The sequence below is a fragment of the Mauremys reevesii genome, linkage group 1 (assembly GCF_016161935.1).
Source record: "Mauremys reevesii isolate NIE-2019 linkage group 1, ASM1616193v1, whole genome shotgun sequence".
NCBI classification, from domain to species: Eukaryota; Metazoa; Chordata; order Testudines; family Geoemydidae; genus Mauremys; species Mauremys reevesii.
Window position 1 is genome coordinate 318,359,207 of NC_052623.1, and position 19,478 is coordinate 318,378,684.

The window sequence follows — 19,478 nt, forward strand, 5'->3', positions numbered from 1 at the left end:
GTACTAACACCCTTTTGAAGGCACAAAATACTTCCTCTCCACCCCTTTGGCTGTGAGGGGAAAGGGAGGCGGGCTTTTGCCACAACGCTTTTGTAGTGTTGTGGATGGTCTTAATGAGGGGCAAAGCCACCCCTGAGGGACCTTCAGGCACCAGAATGTCAACCATGGGTCAGTCTCCACCTCTGCCTGCATGTCCAAATTTCCAGCCATCCTTCTGAGCAACTCCTTGTGGACTCAGTTGTCCATGGCCGGAAGCGTGGTGGATGTTCCCGCCACACTTTCATCAGGGGAGGATAAGGAAGATGCCCACAGGGGCACCAGGTCTTCCTGACCCTCCAGTTGTGGGGATCCCCCTGTGCCGACACATCCTGGTACTGGCCCTGGTGCCGGGTCCTGCTGCAGTCTCAGTGCTGGCCCGTGTGCCCATCTCTTAGCCTCGTGGAGATTCACAGGCTACAGATGATGATGGTGGAGGGGCCCATTGCTCTGATACCACCTACAAGGACCTGGACTCCAGCCCTTGAGCTTGGTAGTAGGCCCACTGGGTCCAGAAGGGCCATTGAGCAGGCGTCTGCCACTGCGGTGGCCACGGCATCATAGGCAATGGTTGCTCTTCCTCTTGTCTGGAGTGGAGCCGGCATCGCCTAGACGCATACAACTCTGCCTTCGAGTCAGACAAGGACTCTGATCTCTGTGACCAAGGTGTTGTGGAGTGAGATGGTGCTGGGGAACAGTGTCAAGGCAAGGGAGAGGAGGGCCACATCATTGCCGGCTTGCCCTTAGAAGGCACGGTGCCACTTGTGGTGCCTGTGTGGGGGACTGTGCCGTCATTGCTATGAGGTCTCTACCTGCCTCAAAGGTGTCCAGCGTGGAGGGAAGGTCTAACTCCTCCACCCAACCACCCCACACCAGGGACTCCATGATAACCGGACTCGACGGACTTCCCTGTGAGGCCGGAGTCGACGGTGCCGGCTCAGTCAGATCCGAAACAAGGTGACCCGGTGCAGATGCACCCCACTGCCTCCTCACTCCACTACTCTAGTGGGAGAGCAACCTCTTCTTTTTCTTGTGCGGCACTGGCGAATGGGAGCAATGCCTGGCACTCGTACCAGAGAAGGTCTTCAGTGCTGGGGAATGGTGGTGCAAAGGGTCCTTGGAGCCCGAGTCCTTTCTCAGCACCACAGCCTCTCTTACTAAGGCCAGTGCACTCCGCACCGAAGTGCTGGACGTGGGGTCGAATGCCACCTATGCCGGCTGCGGATGAAGGGCTGGCTCCATGAGGAGTAATGTCACCCTAAAGTCCCTCTCCTTCTTAGTCCTTGGGCAGAAGCTTCTACAGATTTTGCACTTCTCAGTCTGATGGGCTTCCCCAAACACTTTAAGCAGCAGGCATGTGGGTCTCCCTTTGGCATAGGCTTCAGACAGGACCCACATGGTTTGAATCCTTGAGACCGAGATATATCCCAGTCGGGAAAGGTGGTGGGGGAAACCCCCCAACTAAAACTTACCTTAACTAACTATGAACTACTGGAACTAATACTAAGTTTTAACTATTTACAGGTACAACAAGAGAAGGCCCACTAGTGGATCGCTTGCAAGAGAAGAGAGCTGCTCCAACAACCATCAGTGGCGTTAAGAAGGAACTGAGAAGGCGGTGGTTCAGCAGGGACCTATATATACCACCATGAAGGCACGACTCCAGGGGTTCCAGGGCCGACATGACAGGTACCACTAGGGGAAAAACCCTTCCGACAACTGTGCACGTGGCGTGCACACACCTACTTGGAATGGACATGAGCAAGCACTTGAAGAAGAAGAGAAGGGTTTTTTAAATGTACACATTGAGAAAACCATATATATGATTAGAGCTACACTAGCAAGGGGCTGGGGAGCCACCAGAGTACAGAACTAGTACAGAAGTTCCTTGTTTATGGCCCAGGGAATACTAGGTGTGGGGAAGGCTCATATGGCTCTTTCTGCAATTGGGAAATTCGGCCCGAGTGATGTGGCCTGTGGTACAAAGGTAGGGATGTTCTCTCCTAATGAATACACCCAGAGATTTACTCACCATTATCTTCCGCCCATAGTTTTTAACATGGGAGGACGTGCTCTGGGCCATAGGAATTATATGGCCTTGTCTACATAATTATTTAGTTCACAGAAAGCTGACATGTGAATCTACCCTGCACTAGCTTGCCATTCACTAATTGTCCGTATGGACCCTGCTGATGTGCATTAACAGGTCAGTGGTGCACCCTGGTCTGGCTTTATAGGTTGAGGGATATAAAAATAGATCCAATTTTCTAAAACATTTATAAAAAAACACTCTCTTTAATCTATCCATTACCATTTAGGATGGCCTGCACAACTCTCTGATGGCTTTGCTACTTGTAATGCCAAAATCCATCCTAAACTCATGTGAATACAAATTTTATACCATATCATACTCACATGTGTACAAATTACACACACACTTTCTTTTCTCTCCAATTGAGCTCGCTGACAATGGCAGAATCAGATCACACTATATATGACTTAACAAAGTCTCCTCTCTCTCCTTCCACCCAGCGTGTCTATATATATATATATATAAAACGAGAGAGAGAGACAGAGGCTCTAGTCTGGAACTAGTCTGTTCTTCTAAACTGCTGCACAGTACAACTGCCCTAATTTGCTTGATTTTCCTTTTAAAAGGATCAATGGTTATAATATTCAGGAAGGTATATGGCGTACACGCATGCACTCTCACACACCATTTAAAATTGTAGGCATGAAAGTGACAATCATAATTTACCTTTGTCATTTGTTCTGCCATTTGTAGACGTCCATCTAGTTCACGTCGGATCTGAGCTGCTTGTTCATCTGCATTATCCAGCTTCGGTACAGAGCACACAAAATGCAAAAATTAATCATATGGGATAAGCTATGGTAATTGCCTGTTTTAATTATAATAAAAACAACATTTCAAAATAAGGGAATAACAGAAAAGCTTCAAATATTCTCTGTATTTATAGTAAAATGTTACACACAAATATTAAAGGTCTGACTTTCATCAGAAATGCAAGGCAATTTCAATTTGTAAGTGAATCATGACAATATATCATCATTAGAGAGAAGGTGGATGCGGTAATATTATTTATATTTTATTTAATATAATATTTTATTGGACCAACTTCTTTTGGTGAGAGAGATAATCTTTTGAACTTACACAGAGCTCTTCTTCAGCTCTGTGTAAACTCAAAAGATAACTCAATAAAATATATTACCTCACCTATCTTGTCTCTAATATCCTGCAACCAACACAGCTACAAGAACACTGAATATATCATGACAAGTACAAATGCAAATTATCATGGAGGCATTAGCCACTAGAGCTATGACATACAAAGAGATTTATATAGATTAGTTGTGATTAAAAATTCCCAATATTTTCCTCATTATTAGGACATTGTAACTTCCAAAAGTGCTTCATGGGAGATAGAATGCAGGATTATCAAAGGACCTTACAGTCTAAATTTTAGATAGATACAGTAAGTGAGAGTGACAAAAAACAGGGAGGGTGAGGAAAAACTAAGATTACATAAATAGAACCATCCGTGCCATTTTAAAATCACATGAACCATTTTAACAGCTGATTTTTAGAATGGGAACAAGTGGAGGGAGTAGAGCATTGCCTGTGATGTGCTCATGGTAGCCTAAACCCTGGAGGAGACAAGTAGCCACATTTTACATCAGCGGGAGTATTTCTGTTGTTTTCATATTCAGCTTTAGATATAGTGACAGCTTCCCAACTAGTCCTTCAAGGCATCTCCCTGGCCAACCAGGATCATTTTGGTTTTGCCAGGTCTGAGTTTGAGCCAGTTGCTCTTCATCCAGAAAGCTGAACTCTTGTAAGCATTGTGGCATCTTATCATGGCAGTGATTGCATCAGTGGAGAATGAGATATGCAAACAGGTGTCATCAACATATATAGAGAGCAAGACCCATGACATCTTACTGTCTCTCCAAGTGGTGTTATAATAGCCAGTTTAAGACTTTGGACCTAATCTTCAAAACAATTAATGGATCATGTCCAAGCTACATTAGAGACCACATCTCCATCTATGAACTGCCAAGACCACTGTGCTCCACAGACAATGCAGATTACAAAGACCAGCACAAAGTATGAGAGATCTGGGGACAAAACACTCTTAGCTGAGTGTTGCTCAACTTTGTTACTCCTTGCCTTCTTGCTACCGGCTCCTCTCTACTACACGCTGTTATGTCTTTCTGGACACTCTCAAGAGACCTCCTAGTTTTATTCACATGCTCATCAACAAATCCTTTCTGCCAGTCAATTATTTTTGCCAATTGCTTGCCTCTCTCCAGCCTACATTTTCACTCCATTTTCCCCAATATATTTTACTCTCTCTCCCATCTCTTAAAAGAGCAAAAGTATTTTTATTATTATTATAGGCGGGGCTGATAGCACTGACTATTAAGGTTACACAGCACTTCATGCAGCACTCTCTTTTCAGTTGCTTATAACCATTTGGGCTGACATTTCCTATGCGAGGTGTCTGACTCAGGCTGAGCCCAAATAAAATAGTTCAGTCACTGCCAAGAAAGAAGTTAAGGAAAAATATATTGTTTGAAACTGTTTGGTTTTTTTTTAAATGATCTTTTCCTTGAACAGCTCTATTGCTCCATGCTTTGGAACAGGGACTTGAAATTGGCAAGGGAGTGGCCTGTGCAGCAGGGATGTGTCTTTTGCTGTCCCTGTGATAATCCACCCACATTAAGCCAAATTATAAACCTTTGAAAAATAATCTCTTGTTCACACATGGTCATTTTTAGCAGCTAAATTCCCTAAAATTGTCTTTACTGGGCATGCTCCAACCTAGGGCTGAGCAGCACTTCCCCTGCAATTGCAGCTTTGGTCTGATGAGGGTCATGCCAGGTCCAGGTCCTGAACTGAGAACCGGGGGGCTCTTCTGTACTCTGTGACTTGCTGTTGGACTCAAGCTGAGTGGAGAAGGAAGCTGCCTGATTCAAATGCAGAGGGGACAAGAGTCACACCTGCAAAGGAGGGGTGGGGAAAGTACATTGGAACAAGGAACCTGGCAAGGGAACCTGGGACTGGGAAGTGGAGTGCAGGGAATATTGAGACTTGCTTAGCAGGACACTGGGACTGATTGGGCAGGAGACTAGTTAGGAGAAACAGTAACTGGCTACTGCATGTTTTTCTTGGACCTTCCTCTGAAGGTACTAGTACTAGCCAATTTCAGTGACAGGATACCAGACTAGATGGTACTACATCTTCAGCTCCATGAATAGCATTTCTATTGAAATGACATCCTCCAATAACTGGGAATTCTGCCTAAGTGGCAAATAAGACCACTTACTTATGGAGGTCATTCTGCTTAAGCAGATTCTGCTGCAATAGCCCTTATTTAGGCAAAACTGGCTTCATTGTGAGTTTATCTGAGTAAGAACCACAGGTCAGATCAATAGCATAATATCTTGATCAGTTTGCAACCTATTTGTTTATGTGCATAAAAATATGGAAAGGGAGCACAGGTCTACTGAATGAGCACCCATGTTTTTAGAGGTTGAAATCCAAGGACAGAATGATTTGCAGTTCTGATTGTAAATATCCTTTGTTTACTGTTATATTACCTAAAGGACCCTAACACATGTTCATGCATTTTGACACAAAAGGGAAATGGCACTATGTGAAAAATCTGGCTAAAGTACAAGAACAACTTGCAGTGGAAGAGGTAATCATGTTGCCAAGAGGTAATGCACTAAATTCCATGATGTTCGTTTGAGTTCCTATACACACACAGTATGTCAAATATCATTCATAGAAGAAATTAAAACATTTTAATTATATACAAATGGGAATATTGACCTGACAGAAATTATAGTTCTTCACATCCATAATTATTAAAGTTTGCTCTCCCCCCTGAGCATTTCATTAATGTTAAATTAGTTTCTTGTAACTTTTTAATTCCATATTAATGTGAAATAACAAATGTGCAGCTTTAAATGTATTCTAAATTAATGACTGAATTCAAAATATTTTAATACATCTGCAGCTTTGGGGCCCATTCTCATTTCTGTCACATCAATTAAAAAGCACTATAACTTTCTCCTATGCTCTTTGAGTGGCTGGCAGCTCCTGGACCACATAATGTTCCCCGGTGATCATCTCTTTCAATGCTGACTAATTGGGACTCTGCTATACTGAGAGGCCGCTGAGAGGTGCCTACCTGAGGTAGCCAAGAGTTCCCCCTATGGCATTTCTGTCTGATAGCCAAGGGGAAAAGTTAGAGACATAAAGTGAGTGAGGTAGTATCTTTTATTGGATCAACTTCTGTTGGTGAATGAGACAAGCTTTCGAGCCACACAGATCATCTCACCCACCTAGTCTCTCTAATATCCTGGGACCGACACAGCTACAACATTGCATACAACCACGGAAAAGTTGTCAGCCACTGTGGTGCAATAAAGGTCATAGTTTGGCAGGTCATGTGTTCTGTTTTAAGCTGGACAGGTCTGTTTTCTCAAACTTTGTCCCCTGTCCAGTATGAATGTAAAACATGGTTTTGGACATGGTTTTGTCCAGCATCACACTGCATGGGATGGAGGACACCATATTGAAGACAGCACCACTCTGTCCCACCAGCATGACCTCACATGTGTACAAGGTCATGCTGGTGGGGGCAGGATCACGCAGGGAGGATGGTGTCACATTGCTCCCCTAAGTCCGGAATGTCTGGTGTTCTGGGGGATGTGCTCAATGACCATCCTAGTCACAGTGGAATAGTTTAGAAGCCTTCTTATGATATTAGAGGGGGAAAAGGTTGATTCCTCCATTCTACTAGCAACAAATGGAGTCCAGCACTGCTCCTGGGAATGAGAGGGTAAGGTTCAGATTTATGGTTGTCCTGTGAGTATGTGGCATTAAGAAATATGGTAGGCATGGAATATGTAGATACAGGTTTTTCATACTGTCCACTTTCCTTGTCATCAAAGATAAAAGTACCCAGAAAAAGATACCTGTTCCAAGCAACACTAGGTCTATGAAGCCCTGATTCTGCCAAGATTTATACATGTGCTCAACTTTACACATGCCGAGCAGTCCCATAGACTTCAACTGTAAAGTTAAGCATGTTCATAAGTCTTTGCAGTGTCACAGCCTAAGAGCAGTAAACTCCTAATGTTGTGCATTGACCCCAGAAAAGATGGTCAATGTTCCTAAAATTTCTCAAGCTTATGAGCCAGGATTAGCAGTTAAGTATATACTGTAGAAGGATCAGCAACTCTCAAATAGCCAGAAAACACAAAAGGCCAACACCTAATCAACAGCAACAGCACTTTTGGATATGGTATCAATAAAAGGATTTTATGACCCCAAAGAAAAGCCATCAGAGTATTGGTTGCAACCTTAAATTATTTGCACAGGCAAAACAAGCAGAATAAAGGTTTATTTAAAGGCCAGCCTATATAGTTTTCCCAAATATTGCAACTGTTTTTTTTTTTATTAAACCCTTTATTAAAAACTCTTCAGTCTTTTGTTTCAGGTAGAGTGTTACAGTGGAAAAAAATAACTCTTCAATGTCTTATCAGACAATTCCCTCTCATTTAACCCCAAATTAATATGTAAAATACATAATTCTTAAATTTATTTATCAAAATAGGAGTCTAGTTCTTCAAAGGTGTTGGTAGTGGGGTTGGGGGGTTTGTTAGTTTGATTGAGGGTTTTGTTTTGTTTTTGTTCTTGTCTTCTTACAGACTAAATTCTGGATTACAATTCTGATAAGATTTACAGTTTTCAGATGCATAAAATGACCCCCAAATGAAGTATTTTGCTTTAATATTTTATTTCCTTTTAAGAATTTACTTAATTCAATGCTGCTATGGAGTCTGAGTGCTCAGTCCTACAAAGAAATTATGCACATGCTTCAGTGCTTTGTGGGATTAGGGATGCAGTGCTCAGCATATTGTAGGATCAAGCCCTAAAACTTTTACATTCTGACTCGAATTTGAAATCTTTGCACTATTATAGATTTTTACACTTAACAGACCTCATCCTGGAAGGTGCAGAGATCCTCCTGCAAATTTCTAAAGGCCCTGCACTCTCATGGTCTCCATCATGAGTTTCAGGGGCACAACACCTCATAGAAGGAGCGCTGCACTTTGCAGGATCAGTATCTCCTATAGTAGCGATGGATGGCTCCAATAGCAATGCATCCTAATGGCCTAGGCCCAAATCTTCAAAGGTGACATCAGTGAAAGTTAGGCCCTGATCCCTAAGGATCTGGGTCCTGACCTTGCAAGCTCCACACACAGAATTCCCATTGATTTCAAAGGGAATTCTGTGTACATAATCAGTTCTTAGTTCTTCCTAGTCCCCTGCTACTCAAGCAACCCCCTCTCCCAATTAACCTACAGAGTGCAGAAAATATGCTGGATTTGGCAAATAAAAACCTCGTGGAACTGGTAGTATTTAAGCTTATGTGCAAAGAGGAATCAAAGTAAAACAAACACAAGAGGATGAGGAAAGATCTTTCATACATACAATCTGTAAACTTTGCAAAAAGTAACCAGGATCTTTTCCTTAAAATTATATATCTTCTGGATGAAGAATTAAATATACATCATTTACAGGAAATCCTAGGTCAAAAGACAACTTCAGGGCCCACGGAAGGATGCTCTAAAGTAAATCACAGTACTTTCACTTCAATCTGTCTTCAGCTAAAAAAATAAAAGGTGTATTATAAAAGGTGACCTGCAAAGCTTTTATGAAATGTTTTAACAGTTTTCATATGTTAGCATGTACATTTTAAATCCTAATAACTTTTAAAACTCTTCTTTTGTCGAATGCTTAAAAATAAATATCAATATTATCCATCGTCATTAAAAATAAAATTTCTGCCAAGCCTGCAAATAATAATATCAATCAAGATGCATAGCTGAAATCTTGAATCTCTCACTCATGTTGTCAGGCAGGGGGCTTACAAGCACTATTTTAAAAAGAATCATGAAAAGAGGCATGCTAACTAAAATTAATCTATGAATTTATGAAAAAAAAACCAAAGGTAAAGCATACCTTCAGAGACCATGAATTTCATAAGCTGAAAAAAGTGAACACACGTGAAAGCGCTTTGTAGATCACCTTTAAAGAAGTCCAATACTGTAAAGGCATGCTTTTTAAATTATACAAAACAGACAAGTGATGGGGTGTACAAAACTCACAAATCAGCAGCAAATTAATGGGCTGCTGGGGGCCAATCAGCCCCACCCCATGACACCTGAAGCAGATACCCAACATCAAGGGAGGAGCTAAAAAGGGAGAGCCCAGCTCATTTGCTGCCTGGGTGGGATGGAGAGCAGACTTGGAACTCTGAATGTGGGAGAGAAGTGGCTGGGGCCAGGAACTGGGAAAGAATGCTGCTTACCCAGGACCTCTCTGAAGGAATAGAAGAGTTTGTTTCTTTGTGTTGATTTTGGACGTTTGGTACCCCGAAGAGGTGGGACTGTTACATGACATCACTGGAAGGCTGTCACCTGAACTCAGAGGCTGTTGAAGGATGGGTGGAGCAACAGAAGACAAGACTAGGAAGGAAACAGAGGCAAAGCCACTGGCCCACTACACCACCAGTGGTGTGCGGGAGGGTGTGCAGCCACAGCGAGCTACCATACTGGGACCTGTGCAAATACAGAGATAATATTTTCTCCTTTGGAAATTATGGGGATACATTTCTGCTTTGTATATCACAACCACTAAGAGTTCCTCTTCCTTTTGCCTCCATATCATGGGTGACATTTTGCGAGGTGCAGCACAGATTTTGCCAGTCAGGGACAGGTGGCGCTAAGCTGTCTGTAAGCCACATTTGTGCTCTCCTGATTCTGGGCTTCTCTGGTGACCAGAGTAGTCTTTAGTGTAATTTAGACAGCCTTTTGGTGCTAAATTACAGCAAGCTGTGCCCTCCAGCCTATGGGCAGCAGGGCTGTCCAAAATCTCTGCAGTGCTACCTGCTGCAGTCCCACCCCCTTCCCTTTTGTTCCCAGACCCATGCTCTTGGCCTGTCATATATGCCAGGGGTCCTCAGGAGACAGCCAGGGGAATTCTCCTGGGGCCCTTTTATGCCACTCTGGTCTCTTTGCTTATATGAAGCAGGAGTGAAAATTTCACACCATATATCCAACACCCTGCTGATGACAAGTATTCATGCAGCTACACAACAAGACTCGTCAACAACTACATGCACTATACTGGCCTGAGTTATATAATCCTTACATTCAACATGTGCCAAAAAAGAAAGTTCTCAGAAGCTGTGTCTGGAATTTTTAAGCTGACTTACCCCAGAACACTACATTTCAAGTTTAAAAACATGAAATCTTATATCTTACTCAAACTATCCCTTCGACCCTCTTATTCCACAGGCAAGTTCTGTATGCAAGTTTGACTGCTCTTGAACTCTGGCTTAAAAGTATGCATACAGGACCTGCCATGGTGAGAATTTCTGGGCCCTGAAAGTATCTTAGAAGTCCTCAACTTGCCTATATTATTCAACCATATCTCATAAAAATACAATTAAGACTGCAGAAGTCAGCATACTGAATTAATATTAACCTGCAGAAAAATGTTTAAAAAGAAAGAAAATGTAAACCAAGAAACATAAGAACACATTTATTTGACTGGCTCTATAATGCCAACTCCCATGGCAGCTAGGTGCTTTGATAAGAGATTAAAATACCAATTAGTGAGCAGAAATCTGGGGGAAAAAACCAGACACTAAACAAAATAAAAGGCCTTTACACCATGTACTAGATGTAGGCTTTGATAGTTTCAATTCCAAAGCCAGAACCACTCTACTGAGAAAGCCCTGTTGCTATATAGAGCATGATCAAGCTTTGGGATGAAGAAAGAATCTCCCAAGTGATCTTAACAGCCATGGCATAGGGAGAGAGGTGCCCTCTTGAACAATTGTGTTCCAATTTACTAAGGGATTTAGAAGCCATCAACATCCTGAATCACACTTCAAAGTAAACAGGACTAGGAAGCAGACTCAGACTCAGTACAAATATTATTCATGCCAAATGCATTACACAGATAGGTGGCTGCATTCTGCATTAGCAGGATCTTCCAGGTAGATTTCCAGTTTTTCATTTCAGTGGCCAAACCAAATGTTTGAAAACTAACAATTCATGTGAAGATTGCCTTGGTCTGAGTTAAAGTCTGGTCTTCCTTGTATTTTGCAGTTGAATTTTGTCATTTAATGACTGGAAGGAATACTACTTTGCTCCCTCTAGTGTCTTGCCCTAGCTTTGCACGGTAGAGAATGGCATCAGCTGTTTCAATTTCTCTGTTTGGATTTGAGCAGACCATGGCATTCCCCTTTAATTGAACAGGCCCAGAATTTTCACTCATTTATGCACAAGATCCTTTCTGTCATGTGCTGCCCATGGCACTGTTGTTGCCCCTCAAATCCAACATTTTAGATATAATCATGCGGTTCAATTTTTCTTTTGTTTCCTGAGCTGAATTTAAAATACCTATTCTGCCGTATGAAGTTCCAGGAAGTCAAGGACTCATAACTCTACGGGGACTCATTCCCTCTTCCCAATCTGGTAATCTGAGCAAACAGCTTGTAGAAGAATTCCATATTGGACCACATAATATATCCCAAATCTTTTGGAGGAAGTTGTACGTCTCTTTGGTACTTAGAAAAATCATTTGAAGAAAGTGTGTAGCTTGCTCTGTATGTGGCTTTGTGAATCATAGATAAAATCCACTTGATTACTCATTATTTTCCTCAGATTTTATACAAAGATAAAAGTCCAGGCATTGGGTACTCCATTTACATGGACACATGCACACTGTGAACTGGAAACAAATATTTTAAATATTTATTCACTCCCTGTGATCTGTTTAGGGATTGAGGGGAGGAAATCAGAAAACTATAGGTAGACAGATATTGAATTGTAAGTCTCCAATGTTTCTTTCAATTGTATTTTTCAGGACTATAATGTATTGCTATTATGAAGATCTTTTCAAAACTTGGGAACTAACAACAGGTTTTGGAAGGAAAAATCCAATAAAAAGAGAAGGTTGGAAAATTAAACCATTACAATTAAGCTTAGCATTGAAATCTACCGGTATTTCCTTTCTCACTTCAATGATTTTTCCTCTATCACATGCATTTATTGGTTTGTTTTCAAAGGACTGTTCATAAATACTGGCATATGGGCACACTGTCTTTCTGTTCTCTGATGAATCTATCCTTAAATGCAGATCTTCTCCCCATAGATTATTTGGGTTTTGCAATCATACAAAAAAAAAGGGTGAATCCCAATCTTACCACACAAATCTTGGCAATCTATTTTTAAATGTGTGAATAGTTTTACAAGCTAGTCTGAAACAGCAGGCTCTGAAACAATGGTAAACTCCATACTTCCCAGCACACTCACACTACTAGTGTAGGTGAGGCTTTGTTTTACAACCTTAAATCCAAAAAGTAGTGAACACTCTGCCACTGACAAAATTTGTTTTTCATCATAGTCATTTGTCCACATGACTAAACTACCATGCCATTTGTCACAAAAATGACAGTCTCGGCTCAAGAAAGACATGGAATTGAAATAGTAAAGGATCAACTCATCCCATCAGTTGTGCATATACAACTACCACTGTAGTCAGTGGAAGCTGCTTGTATACAACTGATGGGATAACTGACTCCACCAAGCAAGTGTTGCATTCCCTTGTCAGACAGATGGGTAGAATTGCATAGCACCTGTCGCCACCTTAAATGAGGCACCAGAGACATCAGTCTCTTACTTTTATAAGCACTTATTTACTCATTTTGAAAAACTATATTGAGAAAGGCTATATTTATATACGGTCAACAAATCAACATCAGCAGTGAATAATTCTGTCACACGATACTCTCTTTAATAGAATGAGCACAGGATAATTTTGTAAAAAAGACTCAAAGTATTTGTCATCTAAAGATCTACAATGATATTCAACACCTGAAATATCCTCCGTCTAAATATACACAGTATAATATTACTGGCTTACCTGAAAGTAGTAAATCAATGAGATACTTGTAATAACCATTCAATAAGGTTCTCCCTACAGACACACCTGGTACTATATTTATCTTTATTGCATTTATCAAACAGCTTAAGAGAGGGTTTAAAAGGCAGCAAAAGCCCAGCAATAATCAATACAAAGCTGACTTCTGATTTGTTCAGCTGCTACCTTTCTTTTCTTCTTGGTCAGCAAAGGGGATATGTTTTGCAGATGTATTTGTACAAGAGTAAGTGGATGATACCTGAAATACTACACAAGGTTTAAATCTTGAAAATAAGGATTTTCATTATTTTTCTGGTTTGTTGGTACATATATTTTTAATGTAACACTTGAAATTCAAGTGCCTGACATTTCTCTTGTCTTTCTAGGTAAAGTTATATCATCAATTAACTGCATATAATCTGCCATTGTTGCAATGATTGACCAGCTCACTAGATTAATACTAATTTGACATAAAACTAGCCAACTATATAACTACAGGGAATGGCTCAGAAATAATGTGGTAGTATAGTTTTCTGTTTTTGTCATTTTGATATTTGTATTCTATTTTTTTCTGGATACCTGAAGTTTGGATACCTGAAGTTGAAACTGGAATAAAAAGTTATGGTTTATGTCCATAAAATGACTGGAGTGAGTGAAGAGTTTAGACTAAATGCTTAAACTGAAATGAAGTGATAACTAATGCTGAATATATTGAAGAAGAACTACGTTTGCAACCCACAAATGAACCATTGAATACTTAAAACCTAAAAGGAATTAAAAGATCTCTAATATAATTAAGTGATATCATTTCTTCTGCTCTGGTACCCAGAGGAGATGATTCTAAACTAACTAATCAGAAAAGTCTAACCAGAGGGTCACCTTATCTTTTTTTTTTTCTTTCTTTTTTTTTTTAATCTTTAATCTAGAGAAATGAGGGGAGAGGGAGAGGGTTTGAGGGTATAACTAGAAAACATCACAATGGCAGATACTTTTTCCTTATTAGCTACCAGATGCTGTGACCTAGGGCTGGATTTAGAGGCAGGCAACCCAGGCGACTGACAGTGGTGCAGGGCTTGCGGGGTGCCAGGCTCGCTGTGCTATTTTTGTTGTTAACAAAAGAGAAAATAGAACATTTAAAGAAAAACGTTTCATGTATTCCGTATTTGGATTCACTTTTCACTAGCCTCCTAAAATGTTCTGGACTTTTATAGAATCTTGAAGAATCCTCCAGAGTTTCTGAGAACTACATTTTCCTCAAATGTTGTCCTAGTATGTTGTCAACCATGGTCTCATGGGTATATAAAGGGTGGGGCTTTGCCAATCAGTCGGTGAGATACAAGAACAAACTGAAGTGAAGTGAGAGCCCAGCTGTGATACTGTGAACCTTGTTTTATTGTGGGCCTATTCAATTAAAGGGGAATGCCATGGTCTGCTCAAATCCAAACAGGAAAATTGAAACTGCTGATGCCATTTTCTACTGTGCAAAGCTGGGGCAAGACACTAGATAGAGCAAAGTAGTATTCCTTCCAGTCACTAGATGACAAAATTCAGTTGTGAAAGTCTACTTGTGTTTTAAGACTTGAAGAGTGTAGGTAGCGACTAATAAAGGACATATTTAATGAGACGCCAGAGATATCTATCGAACACCTATATACGCAACAATGTAAAAGAAATACTGTTACTTCTTTTGCCAGGCTTAAAATTGCAAATTAGCAGATTTACCTGAAGATAAGAAATGAAAATGTGAGGAAAGTGATGGAGAATCATCTAGTTTTCCTGGTGGCATAAAGGAGAGTGACGATAAAGAAAAATCTGGTTTACATGAAAAGGAGAGAAATGATAAAGAAGAATTAGCCTCGCATTATGACCAAAACAGCAGTGAGAAAAACTGCACACCACAAATCTATACATCAGATCCTACTTTATGGTTGGCGATACTAAACTGTCAATATTTAAAAAACAAGGAGTCCTTGTGGCACCTTAGAAACTAACATTTATTTGGGCATAAGCTTTCGTGGGCTAGAATCCACTTCATCAGATGTATGAAGTAAAAAAATACAGGAGCAAGTATAAATACATGAAAGGATGGGGATGTTTTACCAAGTGTTAGGTCAGTCTAACGAGATAAATCAATTAACAGCAGGATACAAAGAGAGGAAAAATAACTTTTGAAGTGGTAAGAGAGTGGCTCATTACAGACAGTTGACAAGAAGGTGCGAGTAACAGTAGGGTGAAATTAGTATTGGGGAAATTAAGTTTAGGTTTTGTAATGACCCAACCACTCCCAGTCTTTATTCAGGCCTAATCTGATGGTATTTAGTTTGCATATTAATTCCAGTTCTGCAACTTCACATTGGAGTCTGTTTTTGAAGTTTTTTTATTGAAGAATTGCCACTGTTATTGAGTAACCAGAGAGACTGAAGTGTTCTCCTACTGATTTTTGAATGTCCTGATGTCAGATTTGTGTCCATTTATTCTTTTGCATAGAGACTGTCTGGTTTGGCCAATGAACATGGCAGATTACTGGCACATGATGGCATATAACATATTGGTAGATGTGCAAGTGAACGAGCCCCAGATGGTGTGGCTGATGTGATTAGGCCCTATGATGGTGTCCCTTGAATAGATATATGGACAGAGTTGGCACTGGGGTTTGTAGCAGGGTTTGGTTCCTGGGTTGGTGTTTTTGTTGTGCGGTGTGTAGTTGCTGGTGACTATTTGCTTCAGGTTGGGGGGCTGTCTGTATTGATTGTACAATTTTGAACGGGACAGGCAAAATCAAGGATATGACATTTCCAGTAAATGAACAGTGGTGACACTTCTCAAAGTCACACTGAGAAAGAGCGATCGAGAATGGTGAGAAACTGAATCGGCATTGACTAGTTTACTCAAAATCAACTGGCAAAGTGTTCTGTTTTCATTGCAAAATATTTGACAAGAATGCCAAATGTTGTTTGCGCTTTCTGGGTACAATTGCTGGCATAATTTGGCTGATGCTCTGAAGCAACATGGCCATCTCCAAATGGATGGAGGTCGAGTCCAGGCTCAAGCTGAATAAATGCACAGATGCAGAAAACCAGCACACTATTAATGCAGAAACCCAGCATTGGAAGAACATGCTTTAACATCTGATCTCAATTAACCTCTTCCTTGCAACAAATAATTTGGCTTTCTCGGGCACGTCAGATAAGTTGTTCACTGAACATAATGGTAATTTTCTCGGTTTGGTAGAGCTCTTTGGGAAATACGATGATGTCATGCATGAGCACCTACATCGAGTAGTCCATAAAGAAGCTATTGACCATTACTGCAGCAAAATAATTCAAAACAAATCAATTGACCTTATAGAAAGGAAAGTGCTTGATAACATATTGATGCAGCTCAGCAAAGCGAAGTACTACACCATAATAATGGACTGCACTCCTGACATTAGTCACAGTGAAAAGATGTTATATAAATACGATTTATTGATGAGGATGACTGTATTCAAATAAAGGAATACTATCTGTTTCAGGTCTATGGATGACTCTACTAGGAAAGGCCGAAGAGAACTGTTTATGAATGTTTTGAGTGAGAATGAAATAAAGCTTTGGGACTGCTGTGGCCAAGACTATGACAACAGCATAAACATGAAGGGAAGAAACAGTGGCATCCACACAAGGGTCATTGCGCTGAATCCAAGAGCTTTCTTCGTGCCTTGTGGCTGCCATTCCCAAAAACCTGGTTGCGTCAGATGCTGCATCATCTTCCTTAGATTCAGTCTCTCTCTTCAGAGTACTGCTAAGGATATACATCCTGTTTGCAGCATCAACTATCAGGTGGAAGATACTCACTATGTTACAAATCTGACTGTGAAGCTGCCAAGTGGCACTTGCTAGGAGAGCTGAATTGACAGTGTAAGGCTAGTGAGGTACCAAGTGACTGAGGTTTATGACACCCTGATGGAACTGGCACATCAAGTAAAGCAGAGGTTGGAATCTGACATGAGGTGCAAAGTCTGGCAAACCAGACATGGTGGAAGCCTGGAGGCGGTAGCCAAATGGGCAAATAGGCAGCGGAATCAAGGAGTGGATGCGCAGAGCCCTGACCAGCACTTCAGAATTGTTGTTTGTTACCCGATGTGTGGGAAGTAGTTGGTTGCGCCTGGTTTTGCCAGTGCCTAGGAGGTCTGTTGTGGTTTCTCCCAGTGTCATCCAACCTGGACTAGAGTTGGTGATATTGTTGTGCACGGGGCCTCTGATAAGGTTGATACCATTGTCTCCTAGGGATGGATGGGTATATGCCCAGTGTGCGCAGAGTGGCTCTAGAGACTTTCATAGTGTGAAGGACTTCATCGGTTTTTTTTGGAAAAGAATTTATCTTTGTCAAAGGGAAGATCTTCCACTTTGGTCTGGAAATCCTTGGGGATACCAGATGCAGACAGCCAGGAACACCGGCACATCATCACTGCAGTGGTGTGGGCTGCTGTATCTGCCACGTCCATTGACGCTTGTAGTGCTGTCCTAGACACCAACTGACCTTCGACGAGGACTGAGTTGAAGTCCGCTGTCCTGTCCTCTGGTATATGGGAGGCAAAATCAAAGAGCTTGTAATTGTCATAGTCATAGCTTGCGAGGAGGGCGGAATAATTTGCAATTCTAAATTGTAGAGTAGAAGAGGTATAAACTTTGCAGCCCAGGAGGTCAAGGCGTTTGAGATCCTTGCCCTGCGGAGTGGGCCGGTAGTGTGGCTACTTTGTTCTCTGTGTCGCTGCATCCACAAGAAAATTGGGTTGTAGGTGGGAAAATAAGAAATCGACGTCCTTCACAGGCACATAGTATTTACGTTCAGCTTTCTTGCATGTTGGTGGGATGGAGGCAGGGGTCTGCCGGAGAGTATCATCTGGTTCTAGGAGGGCTTTGTTTATGGGTAGTGAGATCTTTGAGGGTGCAGAAGGTTGGAGGATTTTGAGGAGTCTACGTTGGGTCTCCTGAATTTCCTCCAAAGGGATGTCCTGGCTGAGCGCCACTCTCTTGAAAAGTTCCTGGAATTGCTTAAAGTCATCCACGTGTTGTGGAGGTGGAGGCACGAGGGCATCCTCTGCAGCTGATAGTGAGGCAGGAGCTAGTAAATCCAGGAAGGGTTCATAACCCACCTCTTCAAGAGGGGGTTCAGGAGCTCTAGATGTTGATGGAGCTGGAGATATAGGCATAGGACGAGCTTGCTGCCTGGTAAAAGGGGTGCAAGGAGGAGCAGTGGCAGCAGCTGACCACGGGTACCACTGAGGCCAGGGCACCAGGTAGGAAAATTTGAGTCCTGGCCACCAGGGGGGACAAAGTAGGGAAACTGAGGCTGATTCTTATGATACACCATGTTTTGGGGTGTGTATGGCTCCGGTGGAGGGGGAGATTCAAGCGGGGAGAACTCTGCCTGCTGCTGTATGTTGTTCTCACTATCTGTGAAAGTAGCCAGGTCAGGTGAAGAGAGCTGCTTGGGAGCCACAGAGATATCCTGCTGATGCAGGAATTGTTGCTTCTCCCTAGAGTGGTGTGCTGCAGAGTGTGAAGTGTGAGCAGCAGCCCAGAGTGATTTAGCTTCACTTTTGTAGGAGCCACGAGAAATTTGTGAGTGCCCTGCCGGGGGTCGTAATCTGCTCCGGGGGTGGCAGGCAGGCTCAGTGCCGATGTTCTTGTCGGCACTGGGGTGGAACGTGCTGCCGGCACCGGGTCCATCATTGGTGCCGGCAGGACCAGTGCAGAGAGAGCTTCCTGCTGTGGGAAGTCGAGTCCCTGCTTTTGTGCCCTGCGTGAGTTGCTGCTGAGGTGCTGGGGTGATCAGCGTTGCCTGCTCTCAGTGCTGTTAGCACCAAGGGTAAAGACCTTGTGGGAGATCCTTTACCCTTTTGAGTGTCTCTGAGAGGAGGCATTAGGGCTTCCTGGCTCTTCGCATGAGGGGGTGGAGCCGCGCTCCCGGTCAGTTCTGACTTGCCAGGGGAGCGTGAAGGAAAGGGTTTACTGCTCTTCTCCATAGGCAGCTGCAGAGCTTTCTCCATGAGGAGCATTTTTAGCCGCAAGTCTCTGTCAGGGTGAGCTCTAGTTTTTAAGTTAGTATAGTGGAGACACTTCACAGGGACGTGTCTCTCGCTGAGGCATTTAACGCAGAGTTGGTCTGACGGGCACTATGTCAGAGACTCCTTGCAGGAGCCACATTTCTTAAAGCCTGGTGACCTCGCCATAATGAAAATCTGAGCAGCCGGGGAAGTCTCAACAAGAGACTAACTTGAGGATTTTTTTTTTAAACTAGCAAACTACGCTAGGAAAGGGAGAACTGGGAAATGGCTAGCTAGCTATTTCTATTTTTCTCTACTTATTTCCTAAAGTAACCAGGGAAGAGATGAGCACTGCCCTGAGTCCTGTCTTCAGCCGAAGAC

At 42.2% G+C, this 19,478-nt stretch overlaps 1 protein-coding gene across 5 annotated transcripts in view; it reads right to left on the reverse strand.

Moving 5' to 3' along the window:
* Window positions 1-19,478, reverse strand: part of CADPS2 (calcium dependent secretion activator 2) — a 530,263-nt gene that overhangs the window by 322,242 nt on the left and 188,543 nt on the right. For all 5 annotated transcript variants that reach the window (XM_039510109.1, XM_039510118.1, XM_039510136.1 and 2 more), the window contains one exon: window positions 2,795-2,875. In XM_039510109.1, the coding sequence (XP_039366043.1) occupies window positions 2,795-2,875 (81 nt within the window). The remainder of the gene's footprint in view (window positions 1-2,794; window positions 2,876-19,478) is intronic.